The 20,863-nt window shown below is 45.7% G+C and overlaps 7 protein-coding genes across 7 annotated transcripts; 3 read left to right on the forward strand and 4 right to left on the reverse strand.

The window, feature by feature from the left end:
- Positions 1–189: 189 nt before the first annotated feature.
- N7533_001322 (Major facilitator superfamily domain general substrate transporter) lies at positions 190–2,041 on the reverse strand (the record flags this gene model as incomplete). The annotated part of the gene is made up of 5 exons (XM_057097972.1): positions 190–384; positions 453–1,277; positions 1,328–1,456; positions 1,511–1,700; positions 1,767–2,041. The coding sequence occupies 5 exons, from the start codon at positions 2,039–2,041 to the stop codon at positions 190–192; spliced, it is 1,614 nt and encodes a 537-aa protein (XP_056963108.1).
- Positions 2,042–3,928: 1,887 nt separating this feature from the next.
- On the forward strand, positions 3,929–5,540 carry N7533_001323 (cofactor FMO1 FAD enzyme; the record flags this gene model as incomplete). The annotated part of the gene is made up of 4 exons (XM_057097973.1): positions 3,929–3,962; positions 4,022–4,384; positions 4,481–4,886; positions 4,949–5,540. 4 exons carry the CDS (start codon positions 3,929–3,931, stop codon positions 5,538–5,540), a joined length of 1,395 nt encoding a protein of 464 aa, XP_056963109.1.
- Positions 5,541–6,106: 566 nt separating this feature from the next.
- Positions 6,107–8,363, forward strand: N7533_001324 (MDR family MFS transporter; the record flags this gene model as incomplete). Its single annotated transcript, XM_057097974.1, has 10 exons — positions 6,107–6,217; positions 6,278–6,340; positions 6,422–6,787; positions 6,863–6,904; positions 6,965–7,345; positions 7,406–7,447; positions 7,508–7,667; positions 7,747–7,902; positions 7,982–8,250; positions 8,319–8,363. The coding sequence occupies 10 exons, from the start codon at positions 6,107–6,109 to the stop codon at positions 8,361–8,363; spliced, it is 1,635 nt and encodes a 544-aa protein (XP_056963110.1).
- A 565-nt stretch (positions 8,364–8,928) lies between these two features.
- Positions 8,929–10,125, reverse strand: N7533_001325 (uncharacterized protein; the record flags this gene model as incomplete). The annotated part of the gene is made up of 2 exons (XM_057097975.1): positions 8,929–9,808; positions 9,869–10,125. 2 exons carry the CDS (start codon positions 10,123–10,125, stop codon positions 8,929–8,931), a joined length of 1,137 nt encoding a protein of 378 aa, XP_056963111.1.
- A 516-nt stretch (positions 10,126–10,641) lies between these two features.
- N7533_001326 (FAD-dependent oxidoreductase) lies at positions 10,642–12,323 on the forward strand (the record flags this gene model as incomplete). Its single annotated transcript, XM_057097976.1, has 3 exons — positions 10,642–10,970; positions 11,036–11,307; positions 11,362–12,323. 3 exons carry the CDS (start codon positions 10,642–10,644, stop codon positions 12,321–12,323), a joined length of 1,563 nt encoding a protein of 520 aa, XP_056963112.1.
- A 329-nt stretch (positions 12,324–12,652) lies between these two features.
- Positions 12,653–14,452, reverse strand: N7533_001327 (fungal specific transcription factor domain-containing protein; the record flags this gene model as incomplete). Its single annotated transcript, XM_057097977.1, has 3 exons — positions 12,653–12,901; positions 12,966–14,001; positions 14,064–14,452. The coding sequence occupies 3 exons, from the start codon at positions 14,450–14,452 to the stop codon at positions 12,653–12,655; spliced, it is 1,674 nt and encodes a 557-aa protein (XP_056963113.1).
- A 64-nt stretch (positions 14,453–14,516) lies between these two features.
- Positions 14,517–14,883, reverse strand: N7533_001328 (uncharacterized protein; the record flags this gene model as incomplete). The annotated part of the gene is made up of 2 exons (XM_057097978.1): positions 14,517–14,660; positions 14,689–14,883. The coding sequence occupies 2 exons, from the start codon at positions 14,881–14,883 to the stop codon at positions 14,517–14,519; spliced, it is 339 nt and encodes a 112-aa protein (XP_056963114.1).
- Between the last annotated feature and the right edge of the window lie 5,980 nt (positions 14,884–20,863).

The raw sequence follows: 20,863 nt of genomic DNA on the forward strand, positions 1-20,863 counted from the left end.
TGTTCGTTAAGCCATAAATAGCTACTCCAAAGACAAAACAAACTCGAAGTCCTCAAGGAGACACCACCACCAGTTCTCAGCAGTACCTACCTAGGTAGGTATCTTGGGATGGAAAATTATGTCCCGAGGTCCATTCTCGCCCGGCCTCGAGTCGACGATGAGCAATCAAGGACGACACTGGTCAATTGATCACACGCGGCTTGAAGGATCGACTTTATCGACTCGCTCGGAATGTTCAGCTGTTCCTTGGGATTGAGCAACCATTTCCATCTTGTCTTCAACAAATTGATCACGCTCATCGGCATCTTTATTTCCATATCTTCCGATCTTGTACCACGGCAACGCAAAGAGACGATCCATACTCTCCAAAGAGCGACCAGCCGTCTCGGGGATGCTAAACCAAACCCAAACGCCACCAATGATAGTGATAGCAGCAAAACACCAGAAAGTACCCTTGGGGTCAATTCCTCCTGGGAGGTAGGCAAAAGCATATTAGGCACGGCGCGCGCGTTGCCATATTGATTCGCAAAATGCAAAGTCATCGCCATAGAAGTGCAAAGGGCACGAATCCGCAGTGGGAACAATTCTGCAGTCAAAAGATACTGCATAGAGTTCCATCCCAGGGCCCATCCAAAGCCCGAGAGATAGATCATTGCAATCGCACCTTCACTGGCACCCTTTTTGTTTGCTGGTAGCTCAAAGCCATCGACGACACCCATTTCAGGAACAGCACTCAAAAAGCCAGCAATGTATACCATTGAGATGGCTTGGAGTGTAATGCCGATGAGAAGAGCACGTTTACGTCCGATAACATCGACCAGAAACAGGGTACAAGCAATCGCTGCGACCAATTTAACAATTCCGAAAATCGCACTGACGAGCAGACTCTCGTTACTGCCTGTAATACCGAGCAATTTGAATAAGTCCGGTGCGTAGACAGTAATACTACCAGCACCAGACCACTGGGACAGGATTTGCGCCATAAATGTCAAATAGACACGGTAAAGGTTCGATGGGACGCAGAAAGCCTCTTTGATCACACCGATCGGGCCGGATCCCATAGTGGCTTCGAGCTCGGCTTCGTGTGTTGCTTGGATGGCAGTGAATTCGCTAACAACGTACTCATGCTCTGGATTAAGACCACGGAGCTTTGAGAGATTTTCGATCGCCTTTTCGTGTTGGCCTCGCTTCACAAGATAACGAGGAGATTCGTATTGGAAGAATGAGAGGATGAAGATGATTCCTGCGAACATTATGTGAATACTGGTCGGTACAAGCTAGGTACTGTCAGTAATAAGTCGATATGCTGGATCTTCTTGTCACATACCCATCGGTTATGAGTTGTATCGCCGATATTGAGCTCACAGCCATAATTTGCAAAGTAGGCCAGCACGATACCAAGGTAGACGAAGCCAGTGAACACACAGGTGCAAAGACCTCGGACGGAAGCAGGTGCCTGTAAATAACGTCAGCTAGTGTCTAAGAGATCAAAGGAAGGAAAATAACATACGATCTCAGCGAGATAAACAGGGGCCACCACAACAGTTTGACCAACACCCAGTCCAGCAATAAACCGCCCGGCGTAAACAGCACCCAAACTACCACCATTTCCCATGAAGATAGCGATTCCAATAATCCAAAGAACGCAAAGCTGGCGAGTAGCCCAGATACGGCCAATACGGTCACAAACTAAGAATGCACTGCATGGTTACATTGAATTAGAAAATTCCCAAAATCTGATTCGATGGCGATGAGGGAGAACATACAAAAGAGCCCCACCGACAGAACCGATCTGCACCATGGCGGTAACATCTCCTTTGATGTTCGTCTTTTCCACTTCACTGTAAGAGTCGTAGTTGATGTATTTCTGAAAATCCTTCGAGTTGAACGCGCCCGATATCAAGCCTTCATCGACACCTCGGGCGGCACCCATAAGACCAAATGAAATGACAGCGAACCATAGTCTCCAGTTGAAAATTTGGCTCGGCTCGCCAGTATTTTTCAGTCGAAAGATATTGACTGGTTTCTTAGCCCCGGCCATAATGGGCGTGTCAAAGGGGGAAAAAGCAGGTCTTCGTACAGAGGGTCGAAATTGGTAGGAGGAGTGTTGATCGAGTTGGCTATAGCTTTAAGTCTCCGGGGAAAATCTGGGGAATATTTATACTAGCAGTAAGGACCTCGGGACCAAATCCGGGGGCGGGGCCAGGAACAGTATCCGGGGTGCGTGTCATCCACATGGACATCCATGGGTCTCCAAGTTCATGATACACACCCCCTGTCATGCCAGTTCAACCCCGTGCACCACAGTCAAAGACATACGGAAGTTGACCGATAAATCCCGCAAAGGCATGTCCAAAAGAAATTTAGCTTCGGCCAAGAGCTGTCGGAGCTTGGTTACAGCAACAAGAAGAGACTGCCGAGAGACGCTTTGACGTTGAAAGGAAGGATTTGGCGCTTGGCGGGCGGGGACGGCTGAACTTCCAAGACTATCGCGGCTGCGTGGCTGTTGTTCCATTGGGTACAACCGCCATATCGGTCGGCTTCACTTATTCAAGCCCAGATGCCAATTCTTGCGACAACGGAAATGAGAGATCTCGACTCGTATGATTTTCTTTATTTTTAACGTGCCATCTGCCGGTTTTCGGTCGTTGGGAGGTGTTGTGATGTGGGTTTATAGTAAATTGGTGCGATATCATTGGGGATTTTCGGCGAAATAAGGACTAGGATCCGATCACTGCGCAATACATGAGCCCCTATTGGTGTTGCAAACTCCGATTTCAGCATTTGATTAAGCGCCAATCTACCAGTTTGACTTGCCAATAATGATCTGATCACGAAGAGTGGCATTGAAGGATCGTTGAGTGGCCATCGGGTCGTTGGGAAAAGTACAGCTCGGGATTTCTTCGGTTATACATTCTGACCCCCATTGCCTACATTCAATTTAAGTCTCTTTACGACTATTTCTTTTCAGGAGGTGAAATAATCTCTTCCAGGTTACTACCCGTGGACTTGATCATAGACATCTCGGGGATATATGAATCGAAGGGGTCATGTACTTTCATTTTCTGTCCTCGGTCAACTTCCGAAAGGATATAGTGATAAATACGAGCTGCTTCCTAATATTTCCAGCATATCGCCACCCTTGGCATTTGACAGGCAAGACATCAATAGGCAGGTCTAGGTGCTGTATACTAGTCATGGTCAATCGACCTTCTGGTCCTATCCACCACGCGAGATAGGAATTCGCCCACAAATGAGTCTAAATCTGATACTGGTAACACTCAAATTACTCAAACCAACCTACATGGCCATTGGATAGCCTATGCCCCCAGCACCAATCGGCTTCGTGCCGCTTCAATGGTATTAATATCGCGGGGCGATCGAGTCATTCGGGACAGAAGTGCTATTCCGTGCGGCGGGGACCCGTAGTACCCACGGGAGCATGCCGTGGCTAGGTGCTCTGGGGATGCCCCGTCCACATATTATTGGCAGGGATAAATCGATCATATTTCGTTTGTGAGACCAAGGGTGTTACCTCCTAAAATTTCACAGACAGAGAGCTTCCTGTCGTAGGTACAGACCGGTGCTGATATTGACATTCACCCTGTGGTTACTCCATTACCTAGGTGTTCTTGTCGGGAAAGGTGACACACTTGTTGATCAGGAAATCAGCTTTCTCGTTTTGTGACTCAGATGATTTTGATTTTCAACGAGTAGTAAGACTTAGAGTGCCTCAGATAAAAGCAAATTCAAAATAGCAGAAATCCTGGCTAAAGAGCCAAAATAGGAAGACTACTAGTAGCCTTGATTATTTATTCCAGATCGAGAGCAATCGGGTCGGAATTTCTTCGCCAACTTTGCGATTTTTAACAGGCCACATTCCATCCTCCGACGTGTCACCATTCCAATAACCTACCCAGCAGAAATCATGGAGCAGGTTGACGTCCTTGTTGTGGGTGCTGGTGAGTGTTTTGGCGACTCCCTTCGTACGTTTGTCCAGGCTTTCCACTCACTTCGCTAGGTTGGTATGGGTTGGTGGCAGCGCAGACGTACCTGAAGCTTGCCCCGGAGACCAATCTTGTTGTACTGGATGACGGAGAAACTATCGGTGGGATCTGGAGCCAGGAGCGTATCTATCCCAGTCTCTACGCGCAGATTAGCTACCCGCTCTTTGAGTACTCGTTCTATCCAATGAAGAATGAGGGTATCTCGCCCGATGGTTTTATATCCGGACAAGCAATCCACAACTATCTGGCCAGCTTTGCCAAAGATAATGACCTGATGCGGTACATTCGTCTTCAGACTCGAGTGTCTCACGTGCGTCGCAATGCCGATCACAAAGGCTGGATAGTGGAAACACATTCTGGGGCTCGCCAGATCGAATGTAAGAAGTTGATCTATGCCACGGGCGCCAATTCAAGTCCCATCAGACCAGAATGACCACGAGAGAGCTTCCACAAACCTGTCATCCATTCGCTAGACATCGCCTCTAACTTGTCCTTGATTGAGAGCGACGCGATCCAGCGAGCGACTGTAGTCGGGGCCTCGAAATCATCCTATGACACCGTCTACCAACTACTCAAAGCAGGAAAGAAGGTAGACTGGGTTATCCGACCGAGTGCCTCTGGGGCATTTTCCATATTCGCCCCGACGTTCATGGGACTGTGGCATATATCGGATCACATCTCCACTCGATTCGCATCCAGCTTTAGCCCCAGCATCATGAGCTGTAATGGACTCTGGGATGGGTTTTTGCAGCGAAGCGTGATTGGAAGATCACTTATGCGTGTCTATTGGCAATTTGCCACAGCTCTGGCAGGTAGATATGCGCGCTTCGGCGATGATGAGCATACTGAGCATCTGCGGCCCTGGCCTCACACAGACGGGTACGGCTTTCTTTTGTATACCTCGCTCAAATTTCCCACAGCTAATCAGTCACTGAATATAGGCTTTTCTGGGGCAGTGGAGGTGTCGGAATAGCGACCGTACCGGACTTTTGGCAAGTCGTCCACGAGGGAGATGTCACGGTGCACCGCACGGAGATAGAATCGCTCTCGCATCTGGACGTTGTCAACTTCAAGAACGGCTTTTCCGTGCCAACAGACATTGTGATTCACTGCACCGGATTTGAGAAGGGATATGATACGTTCAGCCCCTCGTTGCAGGAAGAACTAGGCCTCCATTACGACTCCTCGTTATTCTCCAAGTGGACGGTACTGGACGCACAGGCCGAGCAGAAGGTGAACAACCAGCTACCCATCCTGAAGAACTCGCCTTTCGAGGCACTTGAGGAGAGAAAGCACACACAGGGGCCAAATCGGCACTACCGTCGTCTCATTGTTCCTGAATTGGCGGCCAAAGGGGACAGATCCATCGTTTTCCCGGGTCACATTCACTCTGCCTTCACACCACTGGCAGTGGAACTTCAAGCATTGTGGGGGGTTTGCATTCCTAAACGACTGGATGGACATCCCTTGCCAGGAGGAAATGGAGCTAGAGGCAGCGACCTTCAATGCGTGGACTCGAAAGCGATATATTGAACAGGGGAAGAAGCACTCATATTTCATTTATGACTATATTTCGGTAAGCCGGCCACCCATCGCCCCTTAAGTCATTATATACTACCGGTTCCAAATTCTGACAGGGGTTTGTTGCATGGATTAGTACTTGGACATTCTCATGAGAGATCTTGGCCTCAATCCCCGTCGGAAGAAGACTATTTTTGAGGAGTGGTTCGTCCCGTACCGACCGCAGGACTATCGGGGGCTGCTCCAGGAGTATATGAATACTCATTCACGACGAGTTCCCGAGGAATTGACAGCTCACAGGGAAGAGGTAAAGACGGTGGCATCGAAAAAGGCGAATGGACTCCACAACGAGGAGTGACGAGTGAGGATGAGCTTACACGGACTTGGGGCGGCTGGTGGGGCGCCAAGACACGGAGTTGGAGCGGCCGCTCGGAGCCCTAACTCTTCCTTTGAGGGATTCTATATAAACTTGATATCAACCCATAGAGGCAGCATCGCTCCATTTATGATTCTTTGGTGATTTTTCGTAACTTCCATAAGCTCTGCAACCTTTATTATTTCTTTAAAGTGTGCCTGGTATGGATGTGGACTCAGAAAAACAGGGTAGCAATGGTATGCTTGCTAGCACCGACTCTAGCGAGAATGGTATCCCTAAAGAAACATCGCCTCGTCCAATTCATGGGTGGAAGGTAGCTAATCCCTCCAAAATCATATGTGGTAATTAAAAAGAGAAGCTGACAGGCGTGCAGTGGGCAATTGCATACGCATCCATGATCTCGACAACATTTCTCTTCGCGTTGGACAACACTATCGTGAGTGCTCATGCCCCTCTCACTAACTTTTCATATAAGACCTGTCCGCGAGAAATTATCTCACTTTATATATTGGCATAGGTTGCTGACATTCAGCCCGTGATTCTCGACCTATTCGGCGAAGTCTCCCTCCTCCCATGGATCGGAGTCGGCTTTGCTCTCGGTACCATGTGCGTTTTGCCGTGGGGTAAGGTCTACGGAGTGTTCAACGCCAAATATGTCTATCTTTTCAATATCTTACTGTTTGAAATCGGAAGCGCTGTGTGTGGTGCAGCACCGAATATGACCGCCCTCGTGCTTGGTCGTGTCATCGCTGGCGTGGGAGGATCAGGGATGTACTCAGGGACGCTGAGCTTTGTGGCGATGTTGACAACACTCAAAGAGCGACCGATTTATATGGCTGGCAGCACTGTTATCTGGGGAATCGGAAGTGTTTTAGGTCCGGTGGTAGGTCCAGTCTTGGCTTGTTTCTTTTTTACGTACTAGTCCAGAGCACGACTCACCGTGGCGGTCGATTGATAGGTCGGCGGCGCTTTTGCAGATAGTTCTGCAACCTGGCGATGGGTGAGTCTTCACGTCCTTTGACGCGTTTTTGTACTTATAGTTAACATATCACTATCCTAGGCCTTTTACATAAACCTCCCGATTGGAGCCTTCTTCGCTCCCGCCTACCTCTTCCTTGTCCCAAGTGTGGACCCCCAGCCGCTCAAAAGCTGGTCAGAAAAATGCCGTATGATAGATTGGGTCATGACAACCACTTTTCTTGCAGGGGCTGCCTGCCTGGTCATGGCGATCACTTTTGGTGGTACATTGTATCCTTGGAGCTCTGGGAATGAAATTGCCCTGTGGGTTGTCGCTGGAGTGCTTCTACTCGTCTGTATTGCCGTGGCAAAGTTTCATCCAGGCGTGGAGAAGGACAACCGTCTTTATCCAGCCCATTTCCTCCGACGACCTATTTTGGTAAATCTGCAGGTGCAGATGTTCTTGGTGTCGGGTGTCGTGCTGGTTTGTCGTTCTATGTCAGACAAAAAACAAAATTATCTGATACTGACAATGGTGCCATAGGCAATGACCTACTATATTCCATTGTTCTTTCAGTTCTCACGGGTATGTGGTGTACCATTACTACAGTGGGTAAGAATTAGCTAACAGTTTGCTCGCGGATAGGGAGACGGTCCCTTAGATGCAGGAGTTCGCCTGCTTCCCTTCATCATCTCCATGGTCGTCTTCGCCATGGCCAATGGGACATTCATGCCGAAGCTGCCTTATATTCTGCCATGGCATATCTTCGGCAGTGCTCTCGTCGTTGTTGGAACGGCATTAATGTGTTCGTTTCTACTCTTTGTTTCTCGCTTTCACCATAACGCGCAAAAGAAATTCCTGCTAATAAGAAGCGTGAAATCTAGACACTGCAGATATTCACACACCCAATGCCAAAATATATGGCTACTCAATCCTCATCGGCTCTGGGGCAGGCTGTTACGTTGTCGCTGGGTTCCCCGTTGTACAATCTCTCGTTGCCCCAAAAGACATCGCGAATGCCGTGGGCGCAATGGCTATTTGTAAGAGAATTTCAGACACCAGTTTGGGCCTACTCAATCCAAGAATGAGACAAACTAACCGTGAAATCTATTTATATAGCCCAAGACCTTGGTATGGTCATCTTCCTTGCAATCTGTGGATCAATTTATCAGAATATTGCAATTCAAAAAGTGTCACACGCGATGCCCAAGCTGAATGCAACCGACATTTCTAACCTTGTTGCCGGCACGAGTAGCCGGACCTACAAGGCACTGTCGGAGTCGGAGCGAGCACTGGTCGCACCTCAAATTACCAGTGCGATGAGCAATGTGTGGTTGTTCTTTTTGGTGGCTGGTATATTGAGTTTTGTTCTAACGCCGCCTTTGGGGGTAAGCTTCATTCTTGTCGGTATTACTTGAAACCCAATTATATAAACTAACCGATTGGCTCTATTCAGAAAACAAAGATGAAGGGAGCGGGCTCCGGCGACGAAGAGGCTTAAAATCTACGAATACTGGCGATCTGTGATTGTTGAGACCTGGCACCAATAATATAGATGGAGGTGCTTTTTGCATTTCAAGGAAGCCTCCAAGTCAAATTTTTCACTTCTCTCTTATCTAGCTCATAATTTCTACGGCTTTTATTTTAATATTCAAAGATTCAAGTTTTATTCCAAGGTTTATGATCTGAAGTTTTTGATCTGATCATAACGCGGAACTCGCTGTCATGCGTAGTGTTACTTTAAAATTCAAATATATTCCAACAATCCAAATCTTACGCTGGGAAAGTTCAAGTTGAAACTTGGAAGTCAACCAGAGGTACTAGTATTGGACTAAATATCAACCCACAACATAAATTGGAGGCTCGCCGCAAATTAAGAATAAACTTCAATAAACTTTGGAACAAAACCTTCCACTCTAAAAAAATCTCTCGTTGAATTTATATCTCTCGGCTTCAAGACCAGAAAGTCAAGGCAAGGTCACTGAAGTCTTTCTATACTGCCTGAAGTCCCAATACGTCTCTGATCCCCCCTGAGAGCCACAGCCCCAATACGCATCCGATCTCATTTACTTCATTTTCCTAGCCCGATTCCACTGCTGCCGCAACTTTGTCTCTCGCACCGCCAGCCCGAACGATCCAGCCGCTCCAGGGCCCAACAACACCGCCCCAGCAAGCAAAAGACCCAAGTCTCTATTTTCAACATCCGACATTTTGGAGATCAGGGTATCGATACTTCCTCCAACTGACCTGCTCCTCCTAGCTCGAGACAATAGGAGATAAGCAAACACGACACAAGCCAGCGAGACCACAATCCAATCAAATTGGCTAAAAAGGTGGAACTGCTCGAGGACCTCGGCGGTCTTATCTCTTTGCGCAGTAGACATATTCAGTGCGATGGATGTATTAACCCCTTGTCCAGTCCATGACAATGGCAATGTATTTGCCGTCTCAAGTCGTTTCCAGGTTGGAATGAGGAGCCGGGAAAGGGTTGCGTCTGGGTCACGCGTCTTAAAACCCGTGATCATGGTGAATAGATGCACTGCCCCTGATGCCATGCCTGCGATGATATAAGACCCTACTAGCCAGGGCTGATCGGGGTGGATCTTCGGGTCGGTTACAGTTCGAGATCTGGTCAGACATCGACCGACTGGAGAGCCTAAGACTTGCATGCTGAGATAGAAAATCATAGCAAGCAGTATGGGAGTGGCATGGAAAACGGCAATTAGTCCATGATGGGCCCAGGAGCTTACTCCCAGCAAGGCTGGGGCAAAGATGAGAGATGGACAAAGGATAGCGAAGATAGTCGTGAGAAAAAGTGCGATGGCTTCGTGTCGGGGCATCGTAGGGTCTCGCTGCGTAAGGTTGTTTTGGACAATGAAGTAGAGATAATGAGGTTGGATCAGAGCAGCGCCAATAAAGTTCCATATGACCATGAAGGCAAACGGGCTATGTATGCGCAGTTAGCCAGCGACCATTGGCAACAGCTCAGCTGTACACAACACGTACTATTTCAAAAGATTGCTCTGCACACCATGTCGGCGACTCTCAATCATGACCCAGACATTGGTACAGACGACAACAAAATTGATGTCGAAAAAGAGAAGACGGGGACCTAAGGATAATGCATTACTGAGGACTTCGTAGAATGCTATCACTGGTGTCATTTGATGATCCAATGCGTCAATCCCGGTGTAGCTCATTCGCATGACACGCCCATCGGGTAGATGTCCTGTGGCCACTATTGTATCAAAATTATCAAACATGTGGCCCCAGTACCCGATGAACCCCCCAGATAGAGGATACACCAAGGATGCCGAGGGCAAGAAGATGGTATGGGGATGGTCGAATCATCTGGACCAAATGGCTCACTGTACAATGCGGCATTTTTTTCTCTCACATACCTGTTGAATCTGCGTGGCAGGGATCATAATATAGAAGTATACTAGTAGAGTCGAAAGATCGTGAAGGGGAATGACGGGAATGACGGGAGCCCTAATTGATCCTTGTTCATGGACGGCCGCCCCAACTCCGTCTCCGACCTATGTACATGCCGCAGGGGGCCGTTTCTCGACCACGGTTTCAACACGGGCAGCGCGGACTTTCTGAAAACACAGTGTCGGCCGTATCAATCCCCGTGGGTATAGACCGACTGTATCTGTCGCAATATACCGTTTCGATGGGAGGTATTGTCCCTCCTCATAAGGTGCATTCCCGCCGTCTCAAGCAACAATGACGAAGGAGCAAGGTTAGAGAGACATTACAAGCGAAGGGACCGAGAAATGATTGCCCGTACTACAGAATCCCCGCCTCCCTCTCAATATGGGCCTCCGTTCCAGGTCATTATTGTCGGAGCTGGCGTGGCTGGCTTGACCTTAGCCCACTGCCTCGACAAAGCCGGAATCGACTATCTTGTGTTGGATAAAGGCGTCGTTGCACCACCATTCGGAACAACTATTACTATTCAACCTCACGGATGTCGGATTCTGCATCAACTCGGTATTCAGGATGATGTGCTGGATAGTTGCTCGACCATGGGTAGATGTTACTACCGCACTCCAGACGGACGATGCTTCTTAGAAAACGACTTCTTCCCTATGGTCAAGAAATAGTAAGTAAATGCTGGAATTAAGGCCTATAGATGGGGATTTGCACGTACTAACATTCGTTGTCCAGTGCAGGATACGATACGCGCACGTTGAACCGACAGCTGTTCCTACAGATCCTCTACAATCGCCTTCCTGATAAGTCAAAAGTCTTCGAGCGCCATCGTGTCGTCGATATCATCGAAGAAGCAGAATCAACCCAGGTAATCCTGTCAGATGGGACCAAGCTTGTCGGAGATCTGGTCGTGGGAGCCGATGGGGTGCACAGCAAGGTGCGTGAGATTATGTGGGAAAAAGCCAACAAAACAATTCCACATTTCATCACCGCCGCCGAAAAGCGATGTACGACATTCCAGTCCGAACATCTAGTTCAAGGCTAACCCTTCTTTCCTTCAGCGATGGTCACCACTTATAATGCCATCGTAGCCCAATGTCCCCCGATCCCCGGATTAGGCCCACACGACATGCACTCGATTTCAAATGACCGCTTCTCATTCCTCCTTCTCTGTCAGCCAACCTTTATTTCGTACATCGCACATTGCAAGCTCCCTCAGGATCAGCAGTGCACATGGCCAAATCGAGCGCGCTTCACCGAAGAAGACATGGAGGCCCTGGCCCGCAAGCTGGCCGACTATCCAATCTGCGAGTCCGTCGTCTTCGGCGAACTATGGCGCACCCGAACAAAAGCCCAGCTGATCTCACTAGAAGAAGGCGTTCTAGACCACTGGTTCTTTGGCCGGACGGTAATGACCGGCGACGCGATTCACAAGGTGACGCCGAACTCCGCACTAGGCGGATGCACGGCGATGGAAGACAGCGTCGCAATTGCCAATCAACTGCATGCACTCTTGCACCGACACCCGAATAAGAAACCGTCAACGGTAGAGATCAGCGCCGCGATGCAGGAGTATCAGGATTCGCGAATTGAGCGCGTCAAGGCTATCGTCAAGGTCGGTGGGGATCTTACGCGCCTGCAGGCATTTGACGGGTGGTACTTTTACATCAAGCAGCGCTGGGTCACCCCGTGGATTGGTCTGGATCAGCTGGCCATTAATATTGCTAGTCTGTGCAGCACGGGCAATAAATTGAGTTTTGTTGATTTTCCTGAGCAGAAGGGTCTTCTCGGATGGCAGGATACTATCGCCGCAGAGGCGAAGAAGCAGGGACTGGCTAAGCGCAAGCAACAATCGAAGCGAGTGCAGCCATGGTGGGCTTGGAATGGAGAGCTACAGCAGATTTGGCCATTCCTGATGGGACTGTTTCTGTGCCTGGGTTCGACGCTGTTGTGGCTTTTGCCTAGTGATTCCCAGCATTTGTGGTCTGGGGTCCAGACATCTCATTTGAGTATATACAAATGAAAAGGAGGCAAGATTACCCTATGGAGAACCGAGAAGAATATCTTCTGAAATTTTTCACAAGAGACGTCTGCGGGTGCGAGCAAATTATGGAATTGGAATTGGCTCCTACTATCAACCCAATAGCATGTCACAACTTCAACACAAAGTGAGTAGGCGTATCACATCCTTCCGCTGGCTCAAACCTTTAGTTATAAAATTGTCGATACAATTTCTCCGTGAGCCCTGATATCATCTACTTTGAGATATCATATGACCTAGATTAGCCTATTCCCGGATAAATTCAAGGATTACTGTTCATATCCGCTCAAGGTATGTCCAGTAACTTCAAATCACTCAACGGAGCGAGACTCGCGCTGTTGCTCGTCCCATTTCGCCAAGGCAGTCACTGCAGCACCGCTGGCTTGGTGCCAATACCCATCAGGTTCCTCTACTTGATCGAGAGCAGCACGTAGCAAGCGCAGAGAGTCAACTATGCCGATCGGAGTGGTATCACCATTGGCTAGACTGCGGCTAAGGGCAATGAGGCTCATGGAAATGGGCCATCCGATGAACGTCGCTTGGAGAGTGAAGTGGTCGCGCTACAATGAGTCAGACTGGACACGAAGCTGACATTACATAAAGCACTGGGAAACAAAAACTTACCTCCGACCGTTGCACAGGCCAATTCATGCGAATGGCTCCAAGAATCTTAAATGCCGCGGCAGCACTACACTTTCGACTTTCGGCTGCAACAAGCTTCGGCAGGTCTTGATCTTCAACCTTGCGTATCGCTGCCTCGTGAAGGTTAATATGTGTTGCACACAGATTGAGGTGTAGAGAAAATGCCAATGGATCTTCCCGGACAGCCTTCGCAGTCAGGTATCGTTGGAAGATGGCAGTATAGTCATTTATCGTCTTCACCAGGCGGTAGTGCCGATCCCAGAAGCCAGAGTCACTGGCACTGCGAGAGACAATACTCACGTGCTCGAAGCAAATGCGGGCTAGCTTGACCATGATGGTCACCGCAGCGAAGGAGGTCAGATATCCAACCCCAGTCAATTTCGTTGGTTCGCTGATAAAAGGCATCGGGCTAGGCAGAAAGTTCTGTTTGAGCTCACCCGGAGATGGGAGAAAGATACTCAGGCTTTCTTCTTCTAGGGTGCAAGGTCTATCGGTACGAACGCTCCCATAACTCTCAAAGATGTATAAAGACCAGAAGGAACGTCGAATTTCCTCCATCGTGGCTGGATCACGCAAATTGCTAATATATCCTGTCTCTATGGGGCATTTATGGGATCCAGCGCGTTGATGTCGATCCGCGGGCGCGCCATCGATGTTGCTCAGGTCGAGTATTTGAGCAAGGGTAACAGCACGGCCGAGGGTCATCCACGCGCGAACAAAGTGCTTTTTCGTTAGCTCGTAACGAATGATGAATATTAACGCTTGAAAGGCATTCAAGCACATCATGTTTGTCTCATCATCATCGCGCTCGCAGAGCTCGATATATTTGCGGGCATTGTTGTAACAAGGAGACTGGAGGTGGGCGTACTCTGGGGCAATCATCGAGCCGATCAGGGCCACGGCATAACTTAGTCCCCGAATTCGGGGGGAAACTGGATCCTGGGTCCATTCTTGACGAAATCGTGATTGGTTTAGAATGGGCAGAACGGGATAAAAAACATCAAAGTACTTTTGGTGCCTGGGCAAAAGTCGATTATTAGTCTCCTGTTCTCGTCAGAGAGGATATGAGAAATACAGTACAAGGCAGCGAGTTCGGGTGGCGAAATCGGCTCTTCTAGTTCATGCGTCGAAAAGAGAGAGGGTTCGAAAGTAGAGCTCATGGAATGACTGTCCGCAGTATGGAGATAACCTGTGTCAAATGGGGTGGGTAGCCGAGGCGTATCACCGGATAGCAGTGGAAGAGCGTCGGGAGTCAGGCCCAGCGCCGGATCTATTACTCCCCAGAAATCGGGAATGTCCTCGGTCAAATTCGCTAACATGTCCAGGCCCTCAAAGGCACGATCCATTGGAGGTGTTACATGGCTCTGGAGCCAGCATAAGTCGACGTGGGACGGAGTCTGGCGAATAGTAGTGGGGGTGGGAGTAAATGATGTTGTGGGGGGGAGTTGTGCGCAGGAGCGCCTCTGCATTTGCTAAGACCATCGGACCAGGATCAGCAAGGTTGCAATTCATTCGAGATTTGGGGCCATTTACCTAATCGATTCTGGAGTTCCGATAATTGGCGTGGCATATCCGCTTGAACTGCACGGTATCTCTTTCGTCCCTGGTAGCTGCAGTCGTAGCCAAGCCGCGCGCAACGACCACATTTCGGGTCACTCCGGTCACAACGGACCTTGCCTGTAGATCGGAATCAGCATATAGGTACTTTGTTCACTCTCGGAGAGGCTTCGCGTAATTTACGTTCTCGGCAAATGTCACAGGCCAGCTTTCCTGTGGATTGCGACTGCGACACGCGTTCTTTGTTGGCGATGGCGGAAGAAAGCCCTTTCCGATGGTTGTCACTTTGGTCTTCTAACGAGGCTGCACTGCAGTCTGATCCATCAGATGCATGGCGCAGCATGACTGTAGATGAGGTAGCGGGCGGCTCTCTCCAAAATGAAAAACAAAAACCCCCCCCAAAAAGAGGCCGAGGGTTTTTATGACTGAAGTTCCTTTCAGAGGATTCGGGAGTAGGGATAACGTTAGATATTCACGAGGGATGCAACCACTGCAGGTGTTCAAGGGACAAGTCGTAAAAAGGATTCAAGTTCAAGTTCAATTTGAGTCCTCTGGGGATTCCCATGCACATTCCACATTATATATGCCGACGGTCGCGGGCGTTTGCAGGAGGGAAGTGTGAGGCTCGAGGTGGGAAGTTATGATGCACGGTCCAATCAGGCCTCCCTACAGGCACTGGCACACCTAAAGCGCACCTTTCGAGCAATGGAGAAGATGTGTGGATCTTGGGATCGCCACGCCTTCCGCTATCTTTAGTTTCCTTTTTCCTTTTCTAACTCTCTACTTCTCACCAGGGTCAATTTTCCTCTAGACTCCTCAGCCCCCTGTTGGTAAGAGGGGCAATCATGAGCTACATGGAGCTACATGGCCCCTACATGTCTTGGCGGGTCGATCAGATCCAGTTGCCTTGGAGGAGTTCCCTAGGGTGCCTACACCATCTGTCTAATCAGCTTGGAGTCAGTAGTGGAACAAATCCCCTGGAAATATTTAAAGAACTATTTTACAGCATAGACTCAATTGACTAGTCGATGTGCTTTTACCCGCGACTTCAAAGAATCCATATGCTTTCCAAGGGTCCAAGGTCTCGACTCGAAGGTTATATCAATTTCGTCATATCTGCGAGATAGTAGGCTATTCACTTAGTGTCTATGTAGTCCCCATATAGCTCAATACAACACCAACACGTGTACGTCGGAGAGAGGCCCATTGTCAGAAATGGTGAAAGCCTAGTGTAACGCGCGCGCAGAATAGTGGAGAAATCTGTTTTGTTTTCATGTATCTTTCCACCTATTTTGTATGGAATGTTACCTAAACTAAGCTAACCGTTCTTGTCTAGTCCTTCGGTATTCTGCCATCCCCAACATCCTGACGAAGGCTTCGTGCTTTTGTCGTGGCAACGGTTTGGTGAGGCCATCGGCCACCATACTCGCTGTAGGCACCCATTCGACACGTATACGTCCTGCTTCCACTTCCTGACGCACCTAGCTACCGTGTATATCGACGTGGCGAAGCTTCGTATGGAGCTTTCCGCTAGGGTTGTTCGCTAGATCGACCGTTTGCTGGTTATCACATTTCAAGGTGATGGAATGATCTAGTTTGAAACCGATTCGTGTAAATAGGCGCTCCCAGTAGTGTATAGATCTCGCAGCATCGGATAGCGCAAGAAATTTGGCTTCGGTTGTAGATGTTGTCACAGTCGCTTGCTTTGAGGCTTTCCAATCAACAGGACCTCCGTATACCTGGCAAATGTAACCTGCGGAGCTTTTGCGACCTGTATTATCACCGAATGAGGCATCTGAGGCGTATTAGACGGATGGACGTCCGCTATTGATGCCATATTCGATAGCAAGGTGACGACTGTGGTAGAGATAGGTGATTACTCGATCGATTGCTTGGAGATGTATTGGTCCAGGGTTCTTCATGAATTGCGCAAGTTTGGCTGTCGCTTTGGCGGCATCAACGCGTGTAATCGTGGTCGAATATTGAGCAGATCCAATCTTTTGCGCGAATATATCGATACTTCCTTGTTGTGCAGTGCCATCAAACTGTTTCAATTCTTCCAACATCATTGGTGTCGAAACTGGTGGTCGGTTTGTAAGGTTATACTTAGCTGCCATGTTTGAGATGTATGTGTCCTGGCAAAGCCAAAGCTTCTTATGCTGTCGATCCCTAAGTATGCGAATCCCTAAGAACCAGCCTGCGTCACCATGATCGGTAAGCTCCCAATGTTGGTGAAGTTCCTTCTCGATAGAGGCAGCTTTATCCCTCGCAGACTGGTGTGAAGCAACAAGGATATCGTCAACGTAGAAGAAGACAATAATTCCAGCTCCGACAAACACACAGGGGTCTTCAGGTACTAGTACCAGGCCTAGCTTCGTCAATACTGCCGATGCTTCTTGCTGCCATAGCTTCGGCGAGATGCGGAGTCCATATAGCGCTTTTCTAAGTCTCCAACATCGTCCTTGTGTAGCGAAACCCTGTGGCATGTAGGTGTATACAGGCGTAGGCAGATCGCTATTCAGAAAGGCGGCAACTGCATCTAGTTGATGAAGATCGAGGTCGAATGCCGCAACCAGATTGCGAATCAAGAGCTACGAAATAGTAATACTCAGCTTTGCCAGGAAGGCCACCGTCGTAGGCTGCAGCAAGAAGACCAGCTTGCTCAGCTATATGCCTTCGATCAGTCGCTAGATAGCTCTCGGCGCAGACTCCTTGACATCCTTTCCGAGTGGAACACTCGCCCAGTGGGCAATATAGCTAACCCGCCAGAAGCACTTGAGGAGCTTCCATGAAGCCGGGATGGATATGAAGTTTGGAAAAATCGAAAGATTCCGGGTATTTACGTCTGAGTCTGGCATGAAAGGATCGGCTTGAGGCGCCGGTGGTATCACTACAATGTCAATTTTGGCCTTGAACAGGGTGACTTACGTTTATAGCAACAATATATAGCAATCTTCTATAGTCTCTTTCTCTAAATTTATTAACTGCCTCATCGTTTCTCTTGATAAAACTATCCAGACGAACCCCCCATACGGTCTTCTGCGGCAACATCTCTCCGATGATTGTCTATAGCGACATAATAAGAACCAGCATTAAGACCTTAGGCTATGTATGTCAGCAATCTATTATAAGGACCCTCACTAAGTGGATTCAAAGATATGCCTGTTATAGAACTAGCCAAGTGCCCAGAAACGCTGCTAAACTCACAATCATAAGCTACACTACAGTTATAGCCGAAATATAGTATAAGATTGACTGAATATGAGTCTGTACCCGTGAATCTAGTGGATTGTGCTTGGTCTGCCACTAATACTAATATACAGCACTAAGGTAATCTGTAAAGAGAAGAAATAGTACTGCTAAATGGAGCTATAGAGCAAGAAAGGTGCTAGTGACTGTAGCGGTAAATTTAGCCAAGCCTGAGTATATAGCGAGTAGAGTATAGAGAGTAATAATTTGCTATAGTATACTGTAGATACAACACTAGAAGAAATGTATATAAAGATACTACTAAGTATAAGTTGGGCTCTGTGATTATTGAACAGTATAAAGCTTTAGGGTAGATTCTATTTCTTAACTTACTATCTATACTAGAGGGAATACTACTACTATATCAGATAGAATTAGTATCTAATATATACCTGCTTTGCTCTACCTTAGTAATATAAGAATAGTGAGTGTGATACACAGAGATATGGATAAGGCTAAGTTAGCCCTTTAATATACTTTGTACTGGGAGTAAGTATAGTAGGATTGGATAACCTGAATAAGACTTATAAGGAATATATAGGTGGCGGGAATAGTATCTATAATAACTAAAAAATCTATTATAAATAGGAAGTAGAATAAAATAGAGAAGTGAGCAGTATCTATTATATAGGTAAAAGTTGAATTATATTTATTTTAATTAGGTAATATAATCTCTAAGTTGATGTAACTATACTGTACTACTAAGCTTAGTTCCTAGGAGTAAAGTACTGGCTACTAGGAACTATAGGGTCTACCGAGAATACAATAAATACTTACGAAAGATTCGCGATATGATGTGGATAAAAACGTTAATTAAAAGTAAGGCGGAGAGTAACGAACTGGTGATGTATATAAGTATCTAGCTACTACTCTCCTGTATACTATATCTACAAAATATTTTATATCTTTGTATCTCAGATAGCTACTGATAGATTTACTTAAGCCTAAAGTGTTAGTATAGTACTTTAATACACCCTTGGAATCTACTAAGAGAAATCAGTACTAACTATAACGAATAATACTATAAGCTGCCTATACCTTAAACTAGCCTTCTAATATAACCCTTTCTGGAGGCTTTAGATATTCTCTGGTATAATTAAATTGTCTCTGTTAAAGTAATAAGTATTATAGCCCCTGAGTCCAGTATATTTATGTTACCCTATTGAAATACGATAATATTAAACTGATTGTGATTTAGGAGCTAAATTTTGGAGATTGGTTATCAGATTGGGTGATGGAAGATGTTAACTAGTAGTGAAGATAGATAAGAGACATAATTATTAGGGGTGATTCTTTAGTATTATCTCGAGAGTATAGTGCCTCTATAATGATATTAAACTAAAGGTTTTGTAAGGAGAAATTTAGTACTAGTTCTGAAAGAATTAGGTGTAGTAAACTAGTAATACTAGATATCTTTTTTAGATAGATTGTAAGGGTAAAAAGCTAATTGTGTAGTCTCTTATAGAATATAGTAGTATTATATTCCTAGAGTGAAGGAGCTACTTCCTAGAAGTAAAAAGATATAGGAGGATTCTATATAAAACTTCTATCTCCTAGGTCCAAAAATACCCCTAGGAGATATTCTATAGCTCCTAGGGGCTATTAGAAGTCTTCCTAGGAGTCTATACTATAGTCCTAGGAATAGCCTATAATGCTCCTAGGACTAGTTTGTCCCTAGGAACTAATATAATAGGTCCTAGGAACGGTATTCAATAGCCCTAGGAACTGTAGTAAGAGCTTCTAGGGGTATAAATTCTACTATAAATATTATATGGTACTTAGTAGGTCTATATAGATTAATATAATTAAGGTTATAAATAGCTAGTAGATATTCTTTAGAAACTATACTACTTAATTATCAAATTCTATTTCTTTAAGTTTGTCTTTTATATTAATTTTATTATCTAAAACTATTAAGCTTTAAGACTCTCTAACTTAGATTTCTATAATAGTCCTAAAGTAAAATAAGCTAAAGATAAAACTAAAGAATTTACTATCTATTAGTATAGATATAAGTCTATTACTAAAGTAAGTTATTATTCTGCTAGCCTGAGTAACTAATTACTAATATTCGAATATCTGAAGTTTTATTATAAACTAAGTTGGATATTAATTCTATCTTTAATTAAGCCTATCTCGAGATCTCTTAACTTTATTTTAATACTAATATATTTAAGATTTACCTATAGTAGTAAAATAGTGAGCTAAAAGAGTAAATACAAAGAATATAGGAATATATTTGGGTGCTTAAAGGATAAAATCAAACTCTAAGAGAGTAAATTAGCTCTGGTGATTATATAAATAGTATTTAGTCTGGTGACTATCAAAATATAGAATCCTAGTAAGATCTTAAGGATAATTATAGAATTAGCTTAAGTTAGGGAACCAATTCTATAAGGTAGATTAATACAGGATAATTATAAATACTGAATAGTTGGTATACTAACTGAAAGAGCAAATAATTATAGTCTATAATTATAATATAAGAAGCTAAAAGATTATAGTACCTATACGATAGTATTCAAATTATTAATACGTTAAGTAAATATATAGTTTTAAAGATATAACAATAATATTGGGCTATAATAAGGATTCTTTAAGTATAGATAACCTAAACTACTCTTCTAGGTATATAAATCTCTTTTATCATATCTATGACTTTATTAGTGGTATATAGTTAGCTTTTCTATTACTTAAAATCTAAGCTTTATACAGTATATAGTATACTACTAATTTCTATCTGGCTATTATATACTATTAGTAGATATATCTGGCTATAGATATAAAGTAAATATAATAGAAATCTGTGGTACTTACTTTACATCTACCTACCCTAACAATAGAAGTATTTTTTATTTATCTCCATACTATACATGTTTAACTAGCTAGACATAGTAATATTTTATCAGGCTATTATAGTCTCTATCTTATTTACCACAAATATTATAGTATTAACCTTAGGAGCTAATTCTTTGGTAATTATATAGTAAAGAGCTAGTAGCCTTACTATAATCTATATAATACTATTATATACTAGGTTTAACTTTAGCTTTCCTGCTAATCTAATACTCTTA

Source organism: Penicillium manginii (assembly GCF_028828005.1).
Source record: "Penicillium manginii strain IBT 31320 chromosome Unknown utg000002l:1.0-5564898.0:1.0-5567710.0, whole genome shotgun sequence".
NCBI classification, from domain to species: domain Eukaryota; kingdom Fungi; phylum Ascomycota; class Eurotiomycetes; order Eurotiales; family Aspergillaceae; genus Penicillium; species Penicillium manginii.